The sequence below is a fragment of the Porites lutea genome, chromosome 4, assembly GCF_958299795.1.
Source record: "Porites lutea chromosome 4, jaPorLute2.1, whole genome shotgun sequence".
Lineage (NCBI taxonomy): Eukaryota > Metazoa > Cnidaria > Anthozoa > Scleractinia > Poritidae > Porites > Porites lutea.
The window spans coordinates 48,953,172-48,980,182 of record NC_133204.1 but is presented as its reverse complement, the minus strand read 5'-3'; the positions used below and the strand labels follow the sequence as shown (position 1 = coordinate 48,980,182).

The 27,011-nt window shown below is 37.9% G+C and overlaps 2 protein-coding genes across 2 annotated transcripts in view; one reads left to right on the top strand and one right to left on the bottom strand.

Moving 5' to 3' along the window:
* Positions 1–1,140: 1,140 nt before the first annotated feature.
* On the bottom strand, positions 1,141–15,803 carry LOC140933929 (urocanate hydratase-like). Its single transcript, XM_073383600.1, has 25 exons — positions 15,660–15,803; positions 14,184–14,314; positions 13,531–13,624; positions 13,005–13,064; positions 12,385–12,513; positions 11,626–11,754; positions 11,339–11,395; positions 9,813–9,899; positions 9,465–9,502; positions 9,261–9,311; positions 8,780–8,842; positions 8,330–8,438; positions 7,980–8,050; positions 7,789–7,886; positions 6,829–6,901; positions 6,527–6,559; positions 6,205–6,293; positions 5,766–5,836; positions 5,290–5,388; positions 5,164–5,213; positions 4,849–4,898; positions 4,143–4,224; positions 3,727–3,775; positions 3,260–3,310; positions 1,141–2,710 (listed from the first exon to the last, which is right to left on the bottom strand). The coding sequence occupies exons 1-25, from the start codon at positions 15,783–15,785 to the stop codon at positions 2,570–2,572; spliced, it is 2,031 nt and encodes a 676-aa protein (XP_073239701.1). The 5' UTR covers positions 15,786–15,803; the 3' UTR covers positions 1,141–2,569.
* Positions 15,804–16,050: 247 nt separating this feature from the next.
* LOC140933928 (histidine ammonia-lyase-like) overlaps positions 16,051–27,011 on the top strand; it is a 23,976-nt gene continuing 13,015 nt past the window's right edge. The window contains exons 1-9 of the mRNA XM_073383599.1: positions 16,051–16,448; positions 16,837–16,885; positions 17,231–17,255; positions 17,637–17,711; positions 18,858–18,930; positions 19,485–19,551; positions 20,174–20,211; positions 20,836–20,914; positions 21,298–21,344. Of these exons, the coding sequence (XP_073239700.1) occupies positions 16,220–16,448; positions 16,837–16,885; positions 17,231–17,255; positions 17,637–17,711; positions 18,858–18,930; positions 19,485–19,551; positions 20,174–20,211; positions 20,836–20,914; positions 21,298–21,344 (682 nt within the window). The 5' untranslated portion in view covers positions 16,051–16,219. The remainder of the gene's footprint in view (positions 16,449–16,836; positions 16,886–17,230; positions 17,256–17,636; positions 17,712–18,857; positions 18,931–19,484; positions 19,552–20,173; positions 20,212–20,835; positions 20,915–21,297; positions 21,345–27,011) is intronic.

Below are 27,011 nucleotides of genomic sequence, written 5' to 3'. Positions count from 1 at the left end.
ACATCTTGATGATCAGAATAAGTAGCATATCATTTGCCTCGGTTACCTCGGAGCTGAGGACTGGGGTTCCAATTCTCTCCCTTTGCTTTGCATACTCTCCAGGTACATTTCTTGTTCGATTATTGGCATGTCCTTTGTTTTGGGATTTAGAACCTGTCTTCCTGTATTTCTCGGAATAGGAGTAGCTATACACTCAGCGTGGAAAATATTTCACCACTGCAGCCTAATAGACGTCTATTAAAGACGTCTCGTTAATCCCAGTTTTCAAGGTTTTTTCTTTCTCACAACTAACAGACTTCACTTAGCAAGAGATAAAGTAAAACTGTGAAAGGTTTTTTGAACCCAGGAGTCATTTCATACGTATAGATTGAGTATGAGATGATTGATGAGTGGGTTGAGTTGATTCAAGAGCCATAATGGATTCCGTCATGAGGGTCAATATGTTGTTTGTACGGTACCAGTAACTGTTTAATACGATTCAGCGGCTACGGTTCAGTACGATTCAGTCAGTAAACCAACTTTCTAAAGTGAGTCGTTAATAGTAGTCTATAGAGAGTCCCAATCGATTCAAACGAGCGACGAGAAATGGTGACGACCGTTTACAGACGAAACATCAAATCGACTGGGACTCTGCGACATGTATTAAGTATTCTACAGACTACTATCAACGACTCACTTTAGAAAGATGGTTTACTAACTTAGACCAAACACCACTTAATCGTAGTCAACAGTCACCGGCACTGTACAAACGACTTATTGACGGAATCAAGCAAAACTAACTTCGAGAGAAAGACTGGACAACTGACAATAAGACTAAGAATAAATAACGATAGACGGAGAGAAACGCACCAATGACATTACAAGTCTTCATAGCCAATTACATCACGGCTTAAAACTGACAGGCGACCAATAACATCGCGACTTAATTGACCAATCAGGTCAATAACCAGAGTTTAATACCATCAACTGACGTGATACAACTCACTTTGACTCTGAAGATGACTACCGCACAGCTGGTCGTAACGTCAGTCACTGTCAACAACAACAGTCCTATTAAGGACTACCTTCACCTTGATGATCATAATCAACCTCCTTACGAGATAAAGTAAAATTTGAAAGTAATACAAAGACAACAAACAGTGAACACAACATAGCTCTGAGGCTTACTTTTAATGAGAGTTTTTCAGCATCAAAATAATCTCTATAAACCTTGTTTTAATGGTAACCGAATGTTGAAGTGCCCATTCTCCTACAAAAAATGGCAAATTCTGCATCCTAGACTCAATGCACCAATAATCGATAGGTTCTGTTAGTAGTAAATTTGATTGTAATATCATTCTGTAAGACTATATATTCTGTAACTTTAGCTTGTTTTTCTGTAATTCTTATTTATCCACATAGTTTATTTAGTTACTTTACAATATTATCTGTTATCCTCTCCGCCCGCCTCGTCTAGCTTTTGCTATTTGCGGGTGGAGATGGCAAAATGATGTGTATGAAATAAAGTATAGTGTGTGTGAAGATGTCACCAACCGCTTTCCCTTCTATTGACAAGAATACTATTTATAAGATTAAGTTATAAAGCCTAAAACCCTTGTTGAGGCAAACATCTATGGCAAAAAAGTGTCAGAAGAGTTTATGTATGCAAAAAAATGATCACCACAAGCTTAATTTAACGACTTTGTTACTGTTCCGAAAGCACAAGTCGAAACCAATATCGAGTTTAGAATTACTACAGGACACAAATACTAAGGCTTCTTTTCACTAGAACAGCATCGATCTTAAGATAAATACTAGCAAGATTATGCAGAACCCGTGTAGAATAAATATTAGAAAAAGCTTTAAATTTCACGTTGGACTTCAAAAGCTGCATGTACTAAAACCAGGAACATGGAAAACATTGGAAAACGTCAAAGAAAAAAAAGAAACCGATAGAATAGTTTTTCTTCGGATGGATGTATTTTCCTTTTTTTCTCTCTCTTCTGTACGTGGTGCGTCGATTTCACCAACTTCTTTAACGTGAAATAACCAGCAAGCGAAGCTAAAACCTTTCCCGATTAAAATATAAAATTCCACCTGCGCGTTGGCCGTTCACTAGGGACCTTACGAAACCACGACGACGACGGCAACGGGAACGTCAAAAAACAATAGGATTAATGAGCAAAACAACAACTCTGCACATGCATCACGCTTTTTTGTACATTTCTTTGCCTTCACTGCACAACTACGACGTGAAATGACCAAATTTTAAGTTTACTTGGGAACGGGAACGGCAAGGCAATAAATTATACCATCTCTGTCCGAACTTGAGCGCGTTCCCCTCCCTTCAGCTCCAGCCAAAATCCCCTTCTTTTAAGTAACAGGGCGAATTGGGATAATCGCGAAAAAGTTTAAAATGATGCGAAGTCTGTTTTTCAGCGACGTGGAGGTCGCCGCTGTCGTATCGTAAGGTCCCTTCTAGTAGAGACTGAAACTGAATAAGTTGTTTTCTTTTCCTTGTTGGCGACGTCTATGAAGCTTGTCTTCCCTTGGTATACACTGTCTCACACATATAATCGAACAAGGCTCTTCATGGCTTAAGAGCTTTGTCCAGTAAAGTGATGTCCTGGACGTGACAGGGAATGGTGACCTTCAATAAAGGATTCTCTTCCATGGCCTTGCAGATGGCCTTTTTTGCATGGATGTTTCCCGACCAGCAACGGCGAGCAACCTTGAACACAGCAAAACAGTTACGGTTAGCAAAATCTACAGCAACAAAGTGATGGGTGGTGACGCATCTCTTGAAGATCTCGATCACAAATAACTTAATAGACCGCAGACTGATTCCAACAGCAAAGCAATCGAAAAAAAGGAAAACAAATCTCCTCCCTATAATCAAGGTAGGACTAATTTCCTCGTAACTTTTAAATTTCGAGGTTCCTGTGGGTGCATCTTACTAATCTGTTTTCCCCCTGCCCAGTCTCCAATCAAAGTTTGTCTCAAACCCAATTGCCAGTGGAAAAGAGAAATAACGTAGCCAAATCCTATAGTCCCAGTGAGTAAAATGCTATTACAAGCCTAGAAATCGGAATTCCAAGTTCAAATATTCGTCAGTAAATTGACTCTCTATAAATAAGTTTCTTTAAAAACTTTCTTTCTTTCTTTTCTTTCTTTTTCTTTTCTTGAGTTCCCCTTCGAGTAATCAAGTTGATATGCAAACCTCTTGAGAGAAAAAACATAAACTGGTTGGGAAAAATATATGTTTAAACAATAGACTCACCCCATTGTTAACATCCCAGGATAACATCATACAAGCCTTGCTACCAGCATCCTGCCAACAAAATAACAATTCAAAGAAGTGGTCGTATGAAGTATGGGTTCATAACACATATGTCGTGTAAAAACTTATTCGTCTACTGCCATACTGCACACAGTTATCTTTGCTAAACCTACACGACAAAAAGTGTCGAGAGTACCAAGCATCTTGAAGTTTATCGACTAGAGAAAAGCTCAGGGAGTAAAACCGCGGTGGAAAAGAGCGTTTTAAAATGACATTACTTAATTCTAAAGCGAGATAAAATTTCTTGCATACTTGGTACGAACGGTTAGTGACAACTTCATCTTTATTAAGCTGTATATACACTTTTAGTTGAGGCGCTCAACTGTATCGTATATTTTATGAGCCTGCAGTGTCGAATAATAAATTAAAAATACTACCGGATTCTACACTTAATCGATAAAACTTACTTGAGATCCATCTAACACCAGACCAAAGCCACCATTGACAACTTCACCCCTAAAGAAAAACACAGAAAATTTACTATTAAAATGAGGATCATCACAGTCAAAAGACTTAAAGACTAACAAAGGACGATGAAGTATTTCAAGCATCCTGCAAAAAAAAACGTCATTTAATTAGCCTGCCAAGTAAAGCTATAGTCAGCAGGTTTGACTATATGACCCTCAAGTGTTACTAGTATTTAACGAAAAGTACACCGACAACAAACTCTCACGTCTGACGGGATATGGAAGAAAAAGCTCAAGATAACAAAAGAAAACGACAATACTGAAGGACTGTTCAATTTTGAGGGTTCAATACAAATATCCCAGTGAATATAGACAGGTTTCAAAATAACTTTTCAATATACTAAATCCTAACTTACCAGCCGACCCCGCCGCCATTATGAAGTGCAACCCACGTTGCTCCTCGAAAAGAGTCACCAATAACATTTTGAACAGCCATATCTACAAAAAGAATTACTATCAATTGGTACTACTTATCACTCTGTAGGAGTTCGCAAAGAGCCATCTAAAGATTCAAGCAAATACCGGACTGGCCAGAATACACCGTACGTGTAGTCGCGATACTTTCCCCATCCAGAAAAAGGACGTTAGAAATCCTGTACATCAGCTATCACGAGCAGTATGTTCCTGACTCCAATTTACGCATGACCAGGGTTGGCATTTGGCATTATTGACTTTTTCCTGACACCTGATAAACTTTCACAGACCTTACATTTCATATTATCTTTCTAAAACTCCTTTTGAAGGACATGAATATATATACGTTTTCATGACATTGATAAGAACCAAGACTTTCCCTTACTTTCAACAAAATTCTCAGACTTTTCGTTAACCTCTGAGGAACTTTGTCCTCTCTGACTAAAACATAACTTTAGCTAAGTTAAGTTAGATACATAGTCACAAGTAGTTCCTTATGTTACCGTCCTTTTTTGTTTTATTTATTTACTTTTCATTTATTACCTATGCGCAGAAGAACCTTGCCTTATTAATATATTATTTTATACGGGCCAGTAGTACAACAATTAATACCGCTGGCTTTTGGCTTCAAGTGCGCTAACCACAAACCTGCACAAAAACTTGATCCGTCGTAAATGTTTGAAGTTTCACGGAAAGGGCTGGAAACAAAATTTACACAAGCTATCATAAATTTGAGTGATAACGATAGAGTGTAAAACACATCGTATTTAACAGCATAACAAATTCTCTCCACCAAAGAAGTTACTTTATTTACTTTAGACCGAGTAACGTAAAACTCAGACCTACTGTAAGGTAATTACTTCTGCCAGTCACAACATGTACCGCATGACCCAAAGAAACGCTAAAGAAACGGCGAACAAAAATATTTGTAGCAGAATAAAAAGCTGTTAAGGTCTGAATTACCTATCTGTTCCACTGACATCGTGGTGGTCCCGACTTATGACCACGCAACCCTGAAACAAAAAAAGACATCAAACGTAAATTATTCAGTGGACAGGATCCACCGAAACTGAAATAAAATAGTCTTACCATCAATCGCTTCTCGCTGATCGCCTTGTTGAATGCTTCTGCAATAGCCACACGGCCGCGGTGGTCTGAGTACAAAATTCGAGCCTGGGAACCGACCACCTATAAACAGATTAAACTGATCAAACATTGTAACGACTCAACAGATTCTATTAGTTATAACATTAATACATAAGATCGGCTTTTTAAATGAAAACGAGCACGTTTGTCAAAATCATGATTCGAAATTTTTCTAATACCAAGCTAAGAGCGACCTAATGACGTCATCAAATCATCAAATGCAAGTTAGCGGTGTGCGTAAAAAAGTCTGCGATGTAATCACGTCCCATTTTAGTTTTATTTACATGTACACACAAACCTTTATTTCACCGTTAGATAATGAAAGGAAAATTATACTTTATTTCAAAAAATAGTCAATTTGTCCTATGGCAAAGCAGGTTCTCTATAAATATTGATGTGTACAGGTTTTAAAAGCTAACCAAATGGTGTTGCTGCGCTTCTTCTATCCACTTAATGTTGTCTTCGTATTGAGCTTTTACTTCAACAGGTACTGCAAAAACAAAATTAACACGTTTGAAGTTGTTCGCGTTGATAATGTTATTTTCATTGAGGCCAAGGGAAGCGAGCAAGAGTTTCCTGAAATTTTCCTCCTGAAAACGTCACACAGGTCAAGTTTAGATAGCGGATTAAAGATTAAATATTAAATGTGCAATTACACCTCATTCCCAGGCTCTCTCCTCTTCCGGTACCCTGAAGAGGACGAAAAAGAGACCCGGGCCCTGGGAAGGAGGTAGTGCATCCTAGTTTCCAAAAAAATGTCGAAACATTGCCAGGCTGTATGATTTGGTGTGCTTAGAAAAAGAATATTAAAAACTATCAATTAACAAGATGATGATAGTTAAATGGCTTGAAACTCACATCCTTCAGCCATAATTTGCTCCAATACTTTTCTGGCGATTTCATCAGTTGCTGCCAGATCGGCTGCCAGACCGGAAGTACAAACCCATCTAAATGTACAAGGGGGGATGAGGAAAATGTGCGTTAAACATGGTATGATAATAATAAGAGACGAAGCAGATGTGACGGAATCAATTCCTTCGCGAAAGTTAAGTTTTTCCAAACAGTAGTCGACGCAGAATAAAATGTCTTTGATACTTACGAAGGTGTAACGATTTCATTATATCCATTTTTGAACGTTTTAGATTCAGAACGCAAAGATAATTGTTTTTCATTCACTCACCGAAATGGTCCAAAGCCCATTGAGAAAATATCGCTGTAAATCAAATCAAAAGATTCTGTAAATACATTCGAGAATCGGAACGAAGGTTATTATCACAATACTTTTAAAATAGATAGACACAGAACTTAGGCACAATACGTTGGGTATAAAGGTAGCAACGCGTGCTCTCATTGGTTACTTTGAGGTCACATGACATTTCACAACAGAACTGTATCCTGCCAAACGTCTCTAAGCGGGCAGCTGCAAAACGCGAATGTTAACTGCTGGAGGAAAGAACTAAATAAATTGCTGTCAGTACCTACCCCATAATATCCTGTACATAGGAAGGATAACGGAACACTCCCAGAGGCGCTCCTTCTTTGCACACATCAGCTCCTTAGAACATAAAAGCATCGGGGTAAAGTAATATTGATCAGTGCTACGTGCCATAAAATGTAACCTTCTAATGTAGTTTGTCTTGATAGTAGTAGTATAGTACGGATGTTTTAGACCGCTTTTTGGCCGGTGAGCTCCATTATTGAGGGTAGGGATACATTTACTTCGATGATCTCATCGTCTTTTGTCTTTATCGTAAGAAAGAATGCGGGGAAGTCTCTTTAACATAACGCAACTTGCTATGTTAGGTTGTTTAACCGATTTGACAGGTTTAAGGCAGATGATGTCATAGTTTATTGAAAACCGAGTGCGTCATGTCCTTAAGCCTGCGACTACATTCGTCTCTGCTAGCTCCTCGCCTCTTTTTCCTAAGCGTCGAGGAGGAGCGAGTAAAGACGGATGTATTTGCAGGCTAGCAAACAAGCCATTTAGAGCACTGACGTAGATTAAATGGTCTTTCGTATAAAAGCCAGCTGTTCTGAATATTAAGGCCACTTAATTGATCGAAACAAGATTGATTCAATAAACAAAAAGTACGTCGACTCACTAGGATCGCTCCCGATCTCACTATCTCATTTGATTTCGAGTCAGAAACAATGTGGCGTAAAAAGACAGGGTTTGGCCCCAAGGTTGACAAATGCCCGACACCCGGGGCGCACGAAATTTGGCTTGGAGGACGGTGGGCGCAGCTGGAATTAACTGATGCAAAAAGACTGCAAAAAATAGGTTAAAATTCATTTTTATAACGAACAAAAACTACCTATCAAAGCAATCAACCCACTGAATTCTACCTGAATAAATAGTGTTTCTTCAAACAGAGCTCTCTCTCTCTCTCTTTCTACTTTACACGATTGCAATGTTTGCTCGCTTAGTTTGTAACGTTTTACCTGCACGACTAGCCTCGAGGAGAAATGCATTGCCATAGTCCCAAAAGAACATTCCACGTGCAGTCAGTCTATTGATAGCTGCAACCTGACGACGAAGGCTGAAAGATATATAACGACAAAGCTGTTAACAGAGACGGTTTGCTGTTGTATGATAATAATTTAAGTCAATATAATTCTAATAGTAAACATACCTTTCTTGAACTAAGGCTTTGAACCTTTCAGGATCATCTTTCATGATTTCGTTTGCTTCATCAAATTTCACCTACGTATAAGTAAAAAGAAACGGTCGTCAAATTATACAAGAATGGCCTCCGTAAGACGCAATCAGAGTGTTCTGTCAGTACGGCCACCTAGAGCTTATGACACCAAAAAAATCTCTTTTCTCGCTGTTTGGGCTTCCTTTGCTCTTTGTTAAGACGTTTAGGCACTAACTGAAAGACAGAGTCCCAATTTGAGAAAAACCCCACGAAACACTCAACCATCCAGGAGAAACACTCGCTTTCTTGTAACGCGAGCTTGGAATTCCTGTGACATCACTGACCTGCACAGGGTAGTAACCACCATTGAAAGGATTGTGGAGGGAAGTTTGATCAGAGCCAAGCTCCACAAGAAGTTCACCAGTGCTTTCATATTCTTGTACCAGACGCTCCCTTTAATGGAACAAAATAACCATGTCGTCAGAATCTCTTTGATAACAGTGGCTAAAAGAAAAGCTAACTAGAATCAGTATAATGTGCTGTCTTAATTTGGGAAATAACGGGTTACAAAAAGTCAATTTTACATGCTTTATCTGGGGCTGGCCGCCAGCATCACTAGCTGTACTGTAAACACCCTAGAGATAAAACATGATAAAGAATCAACGTCGCCATGTACGTTTTCTTCATTTTGTCATCGCTTCTTTTCTTATGGCATCACACAGCAGCAAATCTACAAAGCTTCATGACAAGTCTCATCATAAAACGTAGCAATTCTTGACAAACAGTTCACTCACCACAAGTCAACTATATTTCCATGGTATCCCAAACTGTGCGGCTTTTTCAGCTGCCTAGCTTTCCTGCACACACACACAAAAATCAAATTTGAAAGCAGGACTGGATATATATAGGCCATAATTCCCAATTTGCCCCAATGCCTCAGTTTTAAAACAAGAGTATAAGAGCAAGCCCTTCACATACTCTGTGATAAGGACGCATATGGTGTATTTGTGACCATTTTTCAGGATATCTGTATTTCTAACAGACACGAGGTGATTTTGGAAAATTACAACACAAAAGGAGAGATTTTATTGCAGTGGAATTTGTCTTGATATGACTAGGAAGGTTATACACCGTGGAAAAATTTTTTACACACTTCATAGCTAGTCTAATACAAGACAAAGCCTTCATATAAAATACACTGTACTACAAGACACACAATATGCAGAGGGGCAGCTGAAGGTGTTGATGAACCAAGTATGTCTTCTCAGGACTTACTTTATCATTTGAATGCACACATTCACATCAGAGGTGTACTCCATTAGCCACCTAACAACAAAGACAAGCCAGAAAACACTGTTACATTATTAAAACGAAAACTTTAGGATCCACATTATAGACAAGAAACTTTGGTTATAATGTTTTGGACGCTAAAAAGTTACCAGGTTATAGTAGAGTGAAAAAGTCATAACAAAATCTTACCCTTGCTCATGTCTTTTCTTTAAGGCAGCTTCATTAACCTGCAAGACATTAATCAAATGTGCAATACATATGCAGTGGAAAGCCTGTGTAATAAATTACATTATTACTACATAATAATAAAAACTTCACTACAAAAAGTTAAAGTAGAAGAGGTGGAATATTAAAGGTAAGATCTAGAAAATATTGATTTGATTGCAAGATCTTGGAAACATTAATTTTACATCTTGTTTTCAGGTGTTTTATTCACTCTCTTTAGCCACATTAAGCAGGTCTCATATTTTCAACAAGGTGTTGATGTTTTGGAACCACCCCAAATGGAATAAGACAAATATGTAACATTTTATGTACCTCAGCCACCACTCCAACACAGCCAGCAATTACAGCAGCTTTGGCCTGTGCACCACTCATTCCACCCAAACCTGACGTAACAAAGACCTACAACAACATTATTGAATCTTAGAGGATGCTGACATTATTATTCAATACTCAAATAATGTAACAGCCAAATCTCATTCATTAAAATGAACAAAAAAAAGCCAGTCAGCCAAAATTGTTGTCCACATAACAGAACTAGAGTGTAGATCAAGTCCATAATTATAGCAGAGGAATTGTGATGGTAAGTATTTTTAGGACCAAGAGAACTGTCCATAATAGAGATGTGTCAATAAGAAGTGGCTCAACTGTATTAAACTGATAATCATTGACCGAAATATCAAAGTCGAGATTGATTCTTTCCTTGCTAATCATTATACACCCATTCACGTAGGCATTCATAGCTTGACGAGCAGCACAAAATTGTGATGTAATCGCTCAGGAATGTTCTTTAAAAAGAAAGGGTTGATATCTTTTATTCACATGCTGGGCTTCATGCGGCTGAGCATACAAATCTTTACCCTTCCTGGAACAAGCTAGCTGGTCACTATCAATTTTCTTATGGCTCCCCAGATGGAGAAAGCCTCTCATCAAACAAGGAGCTTTTTTTTAATGTCATTCGACTTACACTGTAATGGCAAAAATAGCTTCCACTCTCATTTAATGAATATGTCAGAATACTTTAAGCTTCCTGACTTTAACCGTGATTTATTAGATACAGCTATGGTAAAAAGCTATGTAAGTTCAATGAAACAGGAATATATCTCATATTGGCAAAATACCTTTCAACATTCTCAAAAACTTGAATTTTATAGATCTTTTAAAACCGATCATACCTCCTCTAGTTACTTAGACTTAGCAAGAGGAACAGCTGGGAGAAGGGCTTTAGTAAAACTATGAATAAGCAATCACAAACTAATGATAGAAATAGGCAGATACAATCAAACTACGAAGGATAATAGGCATTGCCCTTTTTTGTGGATGCAATGTAATAGAAGACGAAGTTCACTTTCCTTTTCAATGTCCTACATACTCTATGATTAGGAACAAATTTTACTATAAAGTCAAGACTCTGATTCCAAATATTACCCAGTTATTACCTATAAACGTTTTGATAAATGAACTGATTAACTCTTCTAATTACTTTATCAATATACAATTCATAAAATATATTTCAGCTTGTTTTGATCCTCGTGACAAATTATTGTCAAAGTAACATAATTTCCCTGTGTTGTAATTTTGATTCCTAAACATAGCTTTTGCAATACTGTATGTGTTTGTATGGTCATGCAAATAAAGCTCGTTGTTGTTGCCGGTAGGACAGGATTCCTCCTTGTGCTCAACAAAGTTATAATGCCGTAAGTGACTGCTTAATGAATCATATGAATGTACCACTGATGTTCTTCTATTGTGACTTTTTATCAAAATTCCTTACCAATTTCTTGATCAAGAAAAATATGTTGATAATTAACCTGCTAATATGCAAGGATAAGAAAATGTACCTTTCCCCTTAAATCACTGACTCCCAGCCGTCTTCTACCAGCATTCAACACCACAATCTGAATAAGAAACAAAGCTACAAAATTCATGTTTTCTTGATAAAGATTTTTTTTTCATGCAACAGGTACTCTTTATAATGTTTATGACTGTTAGACGTTAAAGCAAAAATAGGTTGTCCGTTACTACAATATAGTAGCTTGCACTGTCGTGCCTGGGCTAGGAATATAATAAGAATATACTTTTACAAATAAAATCATTCGATTGTCAGTCTAAACATATTTAACTTTACCGTTGTTCCATGGACAATTCCCTGTGGACCAATGTAACAGTAGCTTCCCGCTGTCATTTGCCCATACATTGTTACACCCAAAGCAAACATCTTATCATAGAGTTCTTTTGAGGAATAATTTGGAATAACCTAGAAGCAAGTAAGGCTGGCATATCAATAAGCTGTAAAAGTGGCACATTAACCATAGTCATGAACTAAAAGTGTGCTCTAAGAAAACATATAGTGAACCCTTGGCTATATAAAACTATGAAATCCAGTGTGGCCAGATTATGAGTTCTCGGCAAAACCTACTTCCTGTACATAGAGTCAACAAAAGGCAAAAGCAAGTGAACAGGGGTTACCAATACTGCCAGATCAAGTACAGCAGTTCAACTAACAAAAACGATGTTTTCCAGTTCAATGTTCTTAATCATAACGACCATAATATAAGGATGAATTTCCCTCACAAAGGCAAAAGCAAGTGAACAGGGGTCACCAATACTACCAGATCAAGTACAGCAGTTCAGCTACAAAAACAATGTTTTCCAGTTCAATGTTCTTAATCATAATGGCCATAATATAAGGATGAATTTCCTTCACTCTTCAAACAAACTAATCTGAGCTAATGACAAAGAAAAAGATGTATTTTTTATTTTTCCATAAAATCTTTTGCTTTTCTGGTTTTATCACTAATAAAACCAAATAACACACTCAAGAGATCACACAATATTGTATTTTTTTCAATGTATCAAAAATATTTGCAGAACTAATATGGATTACCATGCCATTAGAAATGATGGCTCTTGGAGCTGAGGGACTGCTGGGAAAGAGACCTTGTGGATGTCCTGAACACATCACCAAAGTTTGTTCCTCGGTCATCTCTGATAAATAATGCATCACAAGCCAAAACTGAAAAACAGGATTACAGGACCACACATTAATCACACATTAATTTCAATTAAAATAGCATGTCAAAACACCTAAGGAGTACATGCAACAACCCACCCCTTGATGGAAAGCTGGTCCGTAACAGGGTTCCCACTCAAGATTTATGCTGCGAGTAAACCAGTTACACAGATATATTTAAATAACATAACGCAAATAATTTCATGCTTAGAAAAACAAAACAAAATAGCATGGCCAAGAATCAAACTTAGAATACATCCATAAATCTGGCATGTTAATAACTAAGCCATGTGGTGCTACCTGTACATCAGTGACCAGGGAGGGGGAAGGTAAAAAAATACTGGCCTGCCAAAACAGGCGTTAAGCAAGAACAAGGCAGGCATGGAGCAGGAGACAAGCATGACTGACAAGCATGATTGGCCTCACTTGCATCTGCTCTGATAAAATTTAACAGAAATAATGAAGCACGTGTTAAGAAGATTCAGGTTCATTACCTGAGCCCAGTTGGAGAAGACCTGACCATTCCCTCCATATGTCACAAGTTCATGAGGAAACTACATAGGCAAGGCATGAAAATAAAATTTGATATTAATCTAGTTTAAATAAGCATGTAATAGTCAAAATAGAAAAGCATGCCCAAAACACCTATAGTACTCAAAAGAAAATCTTTTAATGTTTATACAATAACACTGATATAACAGAGACTCTTTCTTGTTTACTTGAATTATATTGGTTACTCCTCTGAGAAAAGTGATAAGTAGATTGGATGTTTGGACGACCTTATATTTCATTGTAAATCGTAGCAATGCAAATAACAAAAGAAAGTTACAAAACACAAACTCCAAGTCAATACCCTGGCTTAATGAGGTTTGAAACAAAAAACCTTCGTCTAAACCCTCTTATCAATCTCTCGTAACAAAGAGTGGTCAAACATGTACACAAGACAGTTGAAAATTAAAATACACACTGGTTACACTACACTGGCTAAAAAATGTGATGGTTTGCTAGCTGCATATATACCTGAGCAACTCTGGCATCCAGATTGTTCATAATCATTAACATGATTGCTGCTGCTTGTCGTGTTTTTGCTGGATACTCTTCAATGGGGTAAGCACTATTAAAAAACCACATGATAAGCAAATATTAATGATCTTTCTGACTCTTGCGTTATAAAAGAAGCATGAAAATGTTCAAATCAAATAAAAATTTAAACACTGCATGAAAACCTGCTAACTGCCAGTTTCACACTGTGCATAGTCAAGACATTATTGTCCTGCCTGGCCAGCACCAGCCCATACATTAGTACATCTCCTCTTGATAAAAATTAAACCTCCTGTCACCTCTACACATGACAATTACCAGTTGTGCTTCATTATGCCAAACAAAACAAATGCACTGAAAATAATCTTTATCTGTACAAACTTTAAGGCCACATACAGTGTCAACATAGGAAAAGGCATAATATTTCTTTTGTTGCAAGATGTTGGCTGCACAACTATTGCTACCCTGGGCCAAGTTGTTCAAACCATAGGGTGATCTGGTGCAAATCTGCAATCAGTTTTCATGAAAACTCATAAAATGTTCTGTTAAGGTTGGTGGTGGTCATTGAGTAGACTGACAAAGCAAAAAGACCAGATAACAACCAAAATAATGGCATACAGTAGTAAACTTACCGCATTTCAATTTCTGGTCTAAAACGATACATGTAGATGTGGCCATATTGTCTAAGCTCATCAGCAAACTCCGTAGCAAGCGCATGATGACAGGTGTGAGGAAAATACCTCAAAGCATTCTGTAATGCTAACTAGAAAACAAAAATTAAAGTACAGGTGTAATTATACTGATAAAGTAATGCCCTGGGCATTACTTTCATGTACAATTTTAACTATAAATGTTGTCCTGGATTTTCTCCAGATTACAATAAAGCAACCCAAGAAAGTAAATAAAGAATTTAATATTACTCGACAACAAGCAGTCTGTCTTATTTGTTAGTCCATTGAGTGAGATACACAAGAGGAGAAAAATGGCCATGCCAGCAACAAAGGGTACAAAGGTAGGAGAAGCATAAAAGAAAGAGAATAGACTACTTCCAAAGCCATGCTTCACTTTGCTTTGGTTTTAGAATATTATTACTAAAGAATAGCAATCTATCATGGCACTATAAGAATATCAACATATCTTAAATTTATCAGCAGTTTCAATCATTGTCACAGCAATTCCCAATCTTATTTGTGCATTGTGAGTACAATGTAATTGACTGCATTCACTTTGGCTTTAAGAGTACTATCTCTACTTTTGCTTTCTGTTTTTTGTTCTTTTTTTTCTTGAGTTGATGCCCTGATGGCTTCAATGCTCCTGACAAGTAAGGCATGCAACTCCAAGTGAAACTGAAGAAAAATTATATTACTAAGGCTTAATATTCCTGAGAACGTCTTTAGGATTATTGTACCAATAAAGTTGATTTGATTTGATTTGATATGGAATAAAAAATGTTTAAAAAATAAGCCAGCATGCTTGAGGAGACGGGTTCTCAACCAGATACACATTTGTTCTCACAAAATAACCACACCCACATGATAGAAGAGTGACTATAAAAAATTATTGTCCAAATATGAGTGGAGATCAGCACAATGAGTTTGTGTTTGTATTTAAACTATTAGCCAAAAATGACATATGGTCCTTTATTCTCAGGTTTCATTCTTCAATACTTTTGGACATGAAAGAAAACAGAGAAAAAAAGTCTAATGATCGTCGTATTCAAGCCATGTAAACCCTAATCATGCTGGAAGAATGCACTTCATCCCTTGGCTTTTGTATTTCTCTTCCTTTAATAATTATTGCCAGCCATAAATCGTAATAAGTAAATATTTAAGGAGGGAAGTGTGACTATCTAACACGCGTGCTGGTGTACACGCCAACCATGCATTAATACAAAATTAATAGGCTGTAAATACATTTTGCCACACCAAAGGGCCATACAATGGGGAATGGATTGAAAATTTTAAAATCTTAAAACCGAGGCTACGAATTAATTTCATTACTGTTGCATAACTTTAATATAAAGATCAGCTACAAAGTTTAACACAGTTTATTAATATTAGCTTAAAGTTTTCAATGACAAAGCCGAATGTTTAGTTCTATTTCCATACCCTGCGTTCATCATCCGAAAGATTAACTGTTCTAACAGGCGCATGAGGAACAGATTCATCCCTATCTCGCGGAGAAGGGAGAGGATCCACTGGAAGCCCGCCACAAATTTCCTTTAACGACGCCATTGTGGTTCTTCGACTTCGTGCAGCGCATTGTCTTTTGAAAATATGCGCGCGAACAGCCAGTTACCCACCAGTTACCAGGGGTTACCAGAGGTATGAAGGGGGTGTGTTCGAGGGCTAGTCGGAGGCGTGACACAAGTTTTACAATCTGATTGGTTGTCTTTTCGTACATTATTTTCTGACCTGTATTCAAAACATCAAAGGTGTTCATGCGGGAGATTGTACGTATTTGAATAATCGCAATATTTTACGTAGCGAGCGAAATACACGTGCGCAACGAACGGCTACAACGTGATTGAGTGAATGAATGAACCGGTCAGGCAAGTTCAAATGGGACATGCGTATGCGAAATACAACTTCCCGTTTATAAACCGATAACGACAAGCCTTGTACGTTTGTTAATAGTTTTGTTTTAACTCTTTTGAATACGATTGTGAATGATGCGACTATCTGTTCGATTCAATAGTACATGGTATGTAATTCCTTGTGGAGATGGAGTCAATTCTATCCAGTGGTTAATAGAAGAGACAATTCGTCGCTCGAAAGAACATGTCACTGTTCCCGCCAATAACTTTGAGGCTGTTTTGGCTCAGAGTGATGGGAAATTACATTTGAAAGACCCCATAAGAGAAGTTTTAAATGACAGTGATTTTGTTTATATCTCAGGTGAGATTCGTCATATGTATTGGTATTACAAGTTTGGAATATTCTATAATTGTTAAATAGACTCCCGAATCATTTTGTTTATAACGGAACAACCAGCTGTCGAAGGTCATAGTGCAGAGTGCCACAAGCTAGCCATAACGCGTTTTCGTTTAATCCTTAAATAAATCCACCAAAATCCCGCTTCGACGATAACATGCAAGTTACGTCGTATCTTGTTCTATAAGAGTGATTCGGTCGAGCACTTACTAAACGGCGCCCGCCGGGGTTTCTATAAAAGAACATATAAATAATAACGATGGATTGTCAAGCGTGACTGCCGTACTTTAACTCCGGGGTACGAAAAAATATCATTTTACTAAAAAAATTGTTTTATCTCTTTTTTTCACAGCAAAAGAAACATCGGTAGAAAATTATTTAGCCTCGTCTGCAGGAAGCTTGTATCCTTCGTGTGTTTTAAATATTCAAATGAACCAGCCATCAGCATAATTGTTTTGGTGGTTTGTGATGTGGAATGTTAATTTACTGTGCACATTGTAAACAAACAAAACAAATAGCAGTTTTCAACTGTTTAATATTTAGCGTTTTATCGAATCAATGATTGACTAGTTGATAAAACTTAAAAGTTACTTTTCTCACAAATGTCTTTAAAAGGATATTGGTCGATATTGACTTGAATTGAGCAATCTAGTGACTCGATCGTTTGCATAGCCATCATTTACCAAAAAAGTAATTACAATAGCTGTTTATCCTTGACTGATTACTTCAACATCACATTCTTACAGAAAAGAAAATGCAGAAAAGAAGCAAGTAAGTTGAAGCGATGTTATGAGTGCGGAAGAGAAATCATGTTATTTAAATTTTACATAATTTTTTTATTATTCTACATGTTACCTTTGCAATGTTGTGTTTTCCTTTTAGCACCTTTTCATAGGATAATTATTTTCAGATGTTTATTTTTATTTTTATTTACATATGGAGAGAGAGATATACATATCTGTGGCTGAATTAACTTTTGTGCCGTGTCAACATCTAAGTGTTTGGACATATAGAGTTTGTATTTGAAGATAATTAGGGTGTGTGTCCTTAATTCCCTGTCATATAATGAGAAAAATGAGGATGATAAAAACAAACATTTCCACCTCTCTTATAACTTAAAATTACGACAGCTCTTTTCATGTTGTTTTTCAGTTTGTTGAAGTTGATGGGTGTTCACTATCACCTGAAACTCTGGTTGCTCTGGGGAAAGGCAAACTGAAAATAAAGGTTAGAGACACATTTTTTTTAAGCTGATAGGTAACTATATTACAGGAATTATGCTATGATTGAATCTCTTATTCTCTCTCGATCTTTCCAAGCAAAATCAAAACACTATATATATGTAAAAACTATAATTATAAAGTTGGAATTTATAGACTCGTTTTGTGCCACTTATGGAAACAAACAATTTATCATAAAAGAAGGAATATTTCTTGAAAGGTTTGGTCTAGTTGGACACGCCCAATTAATGTATTTGCATTGTTTGGGGAAGCTCGTGGAGTGTTCATTATTTATAAAGTAAAATTCAGGCTAAAAATTAAAAGAAACGTTTCATTTTAACCAGGAATTTTGGGTAGGAGAAAACAGCTAGAAAAACAAAAACTGCATTATTTGGCTATACTTTGAATACATTTCTAAAATATCTTAAAACTAGATTTGTGTTGAATTCCCCAAAGCCAACTTTTCTCCATCATGTTTTTTTAGGAGAGCTCTTTACTGAGAGCAAGGAGTCCAAGGCATATACTATCTTTGTTTAACTTTGGTATTGGATATCCATGTAAGAGACAATTGACAGCTGTCAAAAAACGTATCAGCTGACCAATGTCATGTGACTGTATTCACAGGAAAAAATAACGGATTCCCATTTTTGGATATTTTTGGGTATTTAAAGAATACCCATAAAAATCCCAAATTTGGCAAAGTGAGACAAGTCCCAACCAGGGAATTCCCAACCAAGTTCCCAGATTGGGACTTGTCTCACTCTTCCAAATTTGGGATTTTTGTGGTTATTCTTTAAATACCCAAAAATATCCAAAAATGGGAATCCGTTATTTTTTCCTGTGATTTGAGGCTTGGGTATACAACTCATAGTAGAGGTCATGTATTTTTTAAAGTTATCCAGTGACCAGTTTTTTATTTTCAATTGATTGCACAGGGGCAGATTCAGGTTTTTTTTTAGGAGGGGGTGCACTTGTCTCTTGCTCTACTTCAACACCAATAAACCACATAGTTTTTTTTTTTTTGCAGAATACCAGTTGTATTAAAAAACTGCAGGTCATCTCAGGGGGTGGGGTGCGCACCCCCCGCACCCTCCCCCTAGATCCGCCCCTGTTGCAGAAATAAAAATTTTGTTATTATTTTTTCTCTTCTCAGCTGACTGATGAGGCTGAATTCAATGTATCCAAATCACGCTCATTACTTGACAACATTGTTCGTGAGAATAAAGGTACCAGTTGCATGGAACAAATAACTGATGCCAATGTGTAAATATGGCCAGATTCACTGTAGAGTTCACACTAAATAATGCCTTGGTTGTGAAATTCACCATATTTTACCACGAAACCTCCAAGGGACTGTTTATTATTCATGGGAGAGAGAAATGGGTAAACAAAAATTAGGGTGGAACCTAAAAGTTTAGCATCTAGAAATACAAACCGCACCAACTCATTGGATAACAGCTAGAGATGCCAATTAACCTCCGGAGATCTAAAATCTGGAGACTGTCTATTTTTCGCTACACCCCAGATGTCAACAGTCCAGTACAATTGCTATCAAAATTCGCTTTAATCATTGTAATGATGAAATAATCTTAGCAGTGACTCGAACTACGTCGGTAAGTGTTAAATAATTATGAATGGGGTCTTGAAAATTCTTTTCTTCAAATTTGTTCCACATTCCAAGACTAGACAGTGCAAAACTCTTTTTGTTCTTGTTTATGTTGTTGTTGTTTTATGATTTCTTTGTGGGAGACTTTAACAATTCTTTTTCCTGTCTTTTCAGTGGTTTATGGTGTTACTACAGGCTTTGGAAAGTTTGCAAGAGTTGTCATTCCTCTTGACAAACTTAAGTAAGTATTGTGAAGGCTGTAAGAAAAATATTCTGACATTCAAATCTTATTTGCGTCGACCACCTCTAGTAAGCGGCCACAGCCACTTTGAAGGTGAGCAACTGCTCTGACAGAACACAACCGCAGTAGAGCAACGAGAGTGTTTTGTAACAAAGTTTAACTTTTGATATCTAATGTTACTGAACGAACTAGGCATCACAGACTGATTGTATTATTGAGCTAAAAAGTTTCTTCGAATATTCACAGATGTGTCAGGCTTAGGCTCGATTTTTCCAACCGCTGTTTGGGATATTAGTCCACTGTTGTGGTCCGACTCTCGTAAGCTGACGCAAATTAAGTTCGCATTTTTAATGCATCAACGACTTTGATAAGCAGTCTATTACAGATAACGTTTTTACACTATAGAAGGGTTTTTTCTAGATTCCGTCTACAAGCAGATTCATGAATCTCAAATAAAAAACGGCCCAGATTGATCACGTGTCCAGAGATTCTAAATTCGATCCAAGTCGATTCTAACCCATCTCTATATTACCTGCAATAACAGAACCTCTTGATCCGCATCATCATGTAATTAGTTAAAGAATTTGTCTTGATTTGTATTCATTTTCTGTTGACCCTTCAGAGAACTGCAAGAGAATCTCATAAGATCACACGCTGCAGGTACATATGTCAATAAATAACGTTAAATTTTAATTCCAATAACTAACAATGCGCGATCCACGTTGAAAAGCAGAACGTGAAGAAAATCGTTGCTGCTTCCAGGTATCGGTCTGCTCTGAGTATCATGAGAAATATGTGGCTACGTGATTCACGCTACTTCCACGGACCACAGGCAAACCACTAAGAAAAATGACTTGAGTTGTCTCTTATTTTAGGTTTAATTCTTATTGTACCACAATATGAAGTACTGGGAAAAATGTTCCAAGTGAGTGCCCCGTATTATTTCTCGACGGGTCTTTACAATGCTTTCTTAGGAAGTACACGTGGTGTAGTGGAAAGTCCTATTTTATACACTTTTTAGACATCAGCTGGCAGCAACATGTTTTCTGCTGGATTTCATCTGAGCCCATATTTCGCTAGAATGTCTTTTCGCTTTAAAGATAACATAGTAATAGTGATTTGACCGACGTTTTAGTCACGAAGAAAATCCCTATGGTTTTGCAATCTTTCTCCAGCCGAAAATTTTCTTATTCGCTCAGCGTGGAAAGTTGTACATGTATAAACTATATGGTTAACTAGAATTAGGCACAATTTATCATCTTTTGTTTTTACACTGTATCTTAGGCGTTGGTCCGCCATTGTCTATTGAGCACACTCGAATGTTGTTGGCATTGAGGATCAACATTCTTGCCAAAGGTTACAGGTAAGCGCTACCTTCAAACTTTAGGTTATCATTGATACCTTATGCGAGCCTCAAGGTGCGTTACTTGAAGGTCCTGTTCCATTTTAACCTGCCCAATGCAAAATGACAAGGGCACATTATTTCAGTGAAGGCTTTTAGACGATGTTCTGTCTAAGTCTGAACATTGGTCTTTTTCAAATGCAATGTATGCTTATGGCCCGGACATCATATTTTAGACATGTCAGTGGATTGAATCTTGGTCGCCACCACCGAGTCGGACAACTATGACGCAGCAATGTGAAAAAAGTTCATATCTTATAAGGACGAAAACAATTCCGAAAAAAAGCAACTTTACCTTTCAGTTCACCTTGTAAACACTTTATTGTTCTTTATTTCCTTTCCAGTGGAATTTCGCTCAAGACATTAAAGCAGCTTATTGCAGCCTTTAATGGTAAGAAAAATCTTACTTATTTCAATGATCAGCCCATTCAATCTTTCCCAGTCTACTTTCTAACTATTGATTCAATCGCGAGGACCCACAAAAGTAGTTATGCTTCAGCAAAGATAAGCCCCGTTGGTGGATTCCCTTTGGATTCCCTCGCAGAAAGTGGATTCCCTTAATTAATAGGCATATGGGTCTAGTCAATGACGTCATCTATTGTGATAACCTAGGGAAAAAATGGGTTCCTCCATACTAATTAAGTGTCTTCCTCCATATATAATGAAGTGGATAGGTTTACTAATGAGCGTCACTCTACTACAATAGGAACAATAGGCCGGCCCAAACTTGCCCGGGATCTTTTAACCCTGATTGGATAGTAAACAATCTATTATGTGTTCAACATAAAAGCGCGCTCTCCGTTCAGCATTTTATTATTGTCACAAACTCCAGTAAATAATATTTTTTAAAACATTACTCTAAACATGCCAGTCAACGGTCCGAAAACAGTACTCGACTTAAAACTATTCACTGTGACCAAAGATAAATATTTTTATTCTACAAAACCATTGATTCTGTTTTGTCAATATAATTCAACCTTCAAACGTTTCTAGACTGTGGTATCGAGCGTTAACCATTAACAGGTTGGCCTTTTTCCTTTCAGACCTGTATCATACGAAACAAAACGAACGCAAGCGAACTGTATTTTATTATTCATCGCAAACTAATTTAATATACACTGAGCCAACATGAACGCTTGTCGCATAAATTATCCACGGGAATCAACTCAATTATATATAAACAATGGTGGGCTTAATACGCGCGTGCTACAACCAGACTACACCTTTGTTTCGGTTAAAAAATACATTTATTGATAACAAAACCATCAAAGTGTTACAACAATAGATGAATAGACAGAGTTCCGGCTTAGTCTTCGGGAACAGTTTGTTTGACAAACAATCGATTGAGTAAGAATTTCCGCTTATCGATGGCAAGTTCTGTCGATTCCAGCCAGTCATATCCTTCTGTGTCTTTGAGATCTTGGCGGGTTTCCATCACTTTTCGGAATGTCGGATCTTTCTTCATTGCATGCATCCACTGTAAAAACTCTAAGAACACTTTTCTCAATTCCTTTCTATATATACTGGAAGCAAAGCATTTTCAGCTTTAATGCGGGCCACTTCAGGCGAGTCTCCGTTTTGTTCATACTCGTTGATCAGAGCTTCGAGCTGGGCTTCGTGGCGATTACAAACTTCATTTTGAATGCGTGACCAAGGATCTACATCCTCCTCCTCCTCCTCTTCGGAAGAGTCCATTTCTTCGCTAGATTGAGAACTTTGAGATGATTGTTCGCTTTCTTGTGAGCTTTCAATATCGTCCTCATCATCTTCAAAATTTCCATATCCTTTATGAACGAAATGATTATAATTGCTTAACATTGTGATCCGAACTACACGAGGTTTAAGAACTGACTGAATCAGAAGCAGCGGCTTACTTCTTTTATAGCTATCGATGGAGGCACGGCTGCAAAGCACAACGGATCTCTATGAACTTTCATTGTACCCCTCCTGTACCCCTACTGTACCCCTCCTGTACCCTTCCTGTACCCCTCCTGTACCCCTACTGTACCCCTCCTGTACCCTTCCTGTACCCCTCCTGTACCCTTCCTGTACCCCTCCTGCACCCCTCCTGTACCCCTACTGTACCCCTCCTGTACCCCTCCTGTGCCCCTACTGTACCCTTCCTGTACCCCTACTGTACCCCTTCTGTACCCCTACTGTACCCTTCCTGTATCCTTCCTGTACCCCTCCTGTACCCCTACTGTACCCTTCCTGTACCCTTCCTGTACCCCTGAATTCTCTTAAGTACTCCCCACCATTGTAAAATAACTATATATAATGATTCTGTTAACTGTGAGTCATTTTTCATAAGCAGTCATGCCTCGAACGTTTCCACGAATTTGTCCGCTATGTGGCAAACCTGGTGTGTCCAACTTGAGTTCTCATCTTGAAATTGTCCATGACTTAACCGGGCTAAGACGAACACGACTCTTAAAAGAGGCTAAGGTTTCTTGGGAATCAAAAAGAGAATATATTTCTACAAGCGTCGACTTACCTCGTTGTTCATCTAGTTCCACGAGAAAATTATGTGAACCAAGAAAAAGAAGAAGACCAGTAAACGAAACGCCGAAAACTTCTTCTACTGCGAAGAAGGTAAAGCTTTCCCACGATGTTTCCTTGGCAACCGAGCCTTATCCAGATTTTATTTTTCGCCATAAGTTCTCACTCCTTGTGGTTGGACCAAGTCAATCAGGGAAAACAGTTTTCGTAGAACAGATTCTAACGAGAGATCGTATTGTCTACGAAACCAACAAGCCCCGTCGCATTTTATGGTATTACAGTCAGTGGCAAGATAGATACGAAGCTTTGAAATCAGCGATCGGAAAGGACATTAAATTTTTTCGTGGCCTTCCCACATTTCAAGAAGATCTGCGAGAAATTGACCCAAAATACAACAACGTTATCATCTTTGATGATCTAATGGCAGAAGCGATCGAAAGCCCCATCGTTTCTCAGTTGTTTACCCAAGGTCGCCATAGAAATGCCAGCGTCATACTGCTCCTTCAGAATATGTTCCCCAAGGGAAAATTTAACACCGATATCAGTCGGAATGCACAGTACATGGCTCTTTTCCGAAGTCCTAGCGATCGGAAACAAATCGGAATTGTTGCCGAGCGTATGTTTGATAAGAATCGCCAACGATTCATGACAGCTTATTATCATGAAACAGAGAGGCCTTACGGTTACATCTTTGTAGATAATAAACCGGACACGGCGGCAAATAAGCAGGTGTTGAGCGACATCTTTGGCTCTTGTCGAGTTTACCCAAGTATCAACAAAACCTTAAAACCAGAGAGAGAGGTGGAATCGATCCCCCCAAAGGATCTTATTGTGCCCCCGAAATATGCTGAAGCTAAATCATCTACGCGTAAACCGAAACCGTTTGATCTGGATTGGTGTGGGATGACCTGGCCCACCTTGCAGAATTATTTACATGGAGCGCCCTATCTCAAAGCTATTCCAGAAGGGTTTGGCCTTTGCGAGATGTACACGAGCACTCGAAATGCTGTTAACCCTTATACCCCCACAGTCATGTTTGCATCTGAAAATTACTGGCCCGTCAAAATAAAACATTATTCCAACGGCAAAAGAAAGTGGATTTATATACACGAAGACGAACCAAGTGTCCAAGCATTTGTTCAAGAAACCTAAGCAATCGAAAGAGCTAGAGGGAGAGGCACTTTCTAGGCTTTGAACATTTGCTCACCATATTGTAATCCTTTTTCTAAAGTTTGAAGATTGAGTTTGAAGAGTTTGAAGAAATAAAAGCTATTAAGATGTTCACCCAAGCGCATTCACGCTATTGTTTATATATAATTGAGTTGATTCCCGTGGATAATTTATGCGACAAGCGTTCATGTTGGCTCAGTGTATATTAAATTAGTTTGCGATGAATAATAAAATACAGTTCGCTTGCGTTCGTTTTGTTTCGTATGATACAGGTCTGAAAGGAAAAAGGCCAACCTGTTAATGGTTAACGCTCGATACCACAGTCTAGAAACGTTTGAAGGTTGAATTATATTGACAAAACAGAATCAATGGTTTTGTAGAATAAAAATATTTATCTTTGGTCACAGTGAATAGTTTTAAGTCGAGTACTGTTTTCGGACCGTTGACTTGCATGTTTGGAGTAATGTTTTAAAAAATATTATTTACTGGAGTTTGTGACAATAATGAAATGCTGAACGGAGAGCGCGCTTTTATGTTGAACACATAATAGATTGTTTACTATCCAATCAGGGTTAAAAGATCCCGGGCAAGTTTGGGCCGGCCTATTATTCCTATTGTAGTAGAGTGACGCTCATTAGTAAACCTATCCACTTCATTATATATGGAGGAAGACACTTAATTAGTATGGAGGAACCCATTTTTTCCCTAGGTTATCACAATAGATGACGTCATTGACTAGACCCATATGCCTATTAATTAAGGGAATCCACTTTCTGCGAGGGAATCCAAAGGGAATCCACCAACGGGGCTTATCTTTGCTGAAGCATAACTACTCACAAAGTAAACTGCTGTCAACAACTCTTATTGTTGGGTATCCTGTGAGGCAAACCCCAATCCACCCTATCGGCTTCGTTCAAACTAAAGCTGTGAAGCAAGGAATCGAAAAGTACCCTTGTCTCTAACTATGATTTTCTGACTTTTCACATGGGGATACATGAAAACCAAGAGCGGGCATGGCATCTCCTCGAGAAGATTACTGCAGTCTACTGTAACCTTACTTTCAAAAGTCAACCAAACGTTCCCCTGAGATTGAAGTTAGCAGTTTCTCAAAGTAGGAAATGGCTAATTAAAATTGTTTAAAATATCATTTTTCATGGATGACCAATTTTCTGTAGATATATAAACGAACATCAAATGACAAGTTGTAAAAGGGGAAACTGTCACGTGATACTCTAACGTTTCTCGTTTGCCGAAAAAAAGTGATTCCAAAAATCTCGCTATTGTTGATCAAACTTGTACTCCCTATACTAGGGACCTTTAGATTTTATCACGAGTACGCGTTTCAAACCCGAGTTCGTTTACTTGAGATGATAAATATTCGCGACAATCTTACCCCATAAGGTGGATTTCAAGAAGTCGATTGTCAATCCACTTATCAAGAAAGAAACTCTTGACCCCGACGAGCTTAGTAACTACATTGTACATGCCTATTTCCAATCTTTCGTTCCTGTCAAAGACAGTTGAAGAGTCGTCTCCTCTTAAATCGACGAATATCTCCAATATGACAACAGACTTCATACCAAAATGCAATCGGCTTATAGGAAGTATCACAGCTCTGAGACTGCATTGATTCGCGTAGTTAACGATATACAGCATATTATTGATGATTAGTACGAGTTCCACTTTGGTTTTACTCGACCTTTTTGCCGCCTTTACACATCGATCACGAGATCGTTTTGGAGAGATTACGATTTCGTTATGGCATCTCTAACCTAGTTCTTCAGTGGTTCATTTCTTATCTTGTTGACCGTCCTCAACGCATAAATGTTGGACAAGTTTTCTTCCCAGCCTCTTCGTTTATCATGTGGAGTCCCTCAAGGCTCTGTTTCAGGACGGGTGTTATTTTCTCTACATATTTCTCCATTGGAAGTTGTAATTATGACCTACGGAGTAAATGCAATGATGATTGCCGACGATTCCCAGATTTACATTATTATGAGACAAAGTAATCGTGGTACAGGGTTACAGGGTCTTACGCTTTGTATCCAAGATATCATTATTCTCCTCTGTTACAAGATCAAGCTACAGACTTAGATACGATGGTAGATCAGTATGATAGGGTTCTGCGACAGTTATTGGACCAACATGCTCCAAAAAAGAAACGTCAGGTAACTGTAAGTCCATCTGCACCGTGGTATACATCTGTTTTCGTTGCTGAGAAAAGGAAAAGGAGAAGACTGGAACGGAGGTGGCGTGCTTCGCGGCTACAGTGTGACCGGGATCAATATGTTCGTCAATGCTGTGTGGTTAACAACCTAATTGCTACTTTGAAATCAGCGCACTACACTTCAATCATCAATGAACATTCCTCAGATCAAAGGATATTATT

Bases quoted from the DNA above. Each gene is read 5' to 3' on its own strand.
- LOC140933929 (XM_073383600.1), bottom strand. From the start codon at position 15,785: ATGGCGTCGTTAAAGGAAATTTGTGGCGGGCTTCCAGTGGATCCTCTC. The intron at 13,065-13,530 runs GTATATATGCAG...TTGCCTATGTAG, and splicing joins TGGATGCCAGAGTTGCTCAG to TTTCCTCATGAACTTGTGAC. The intron at 5,389-5,765 runs GTTAGCTTTTAA...ATCTGTTTATAG, and splicing joins AAGCGCAGCAACACCATTTG to GTGGTCGGTTCCCAGGCTCG.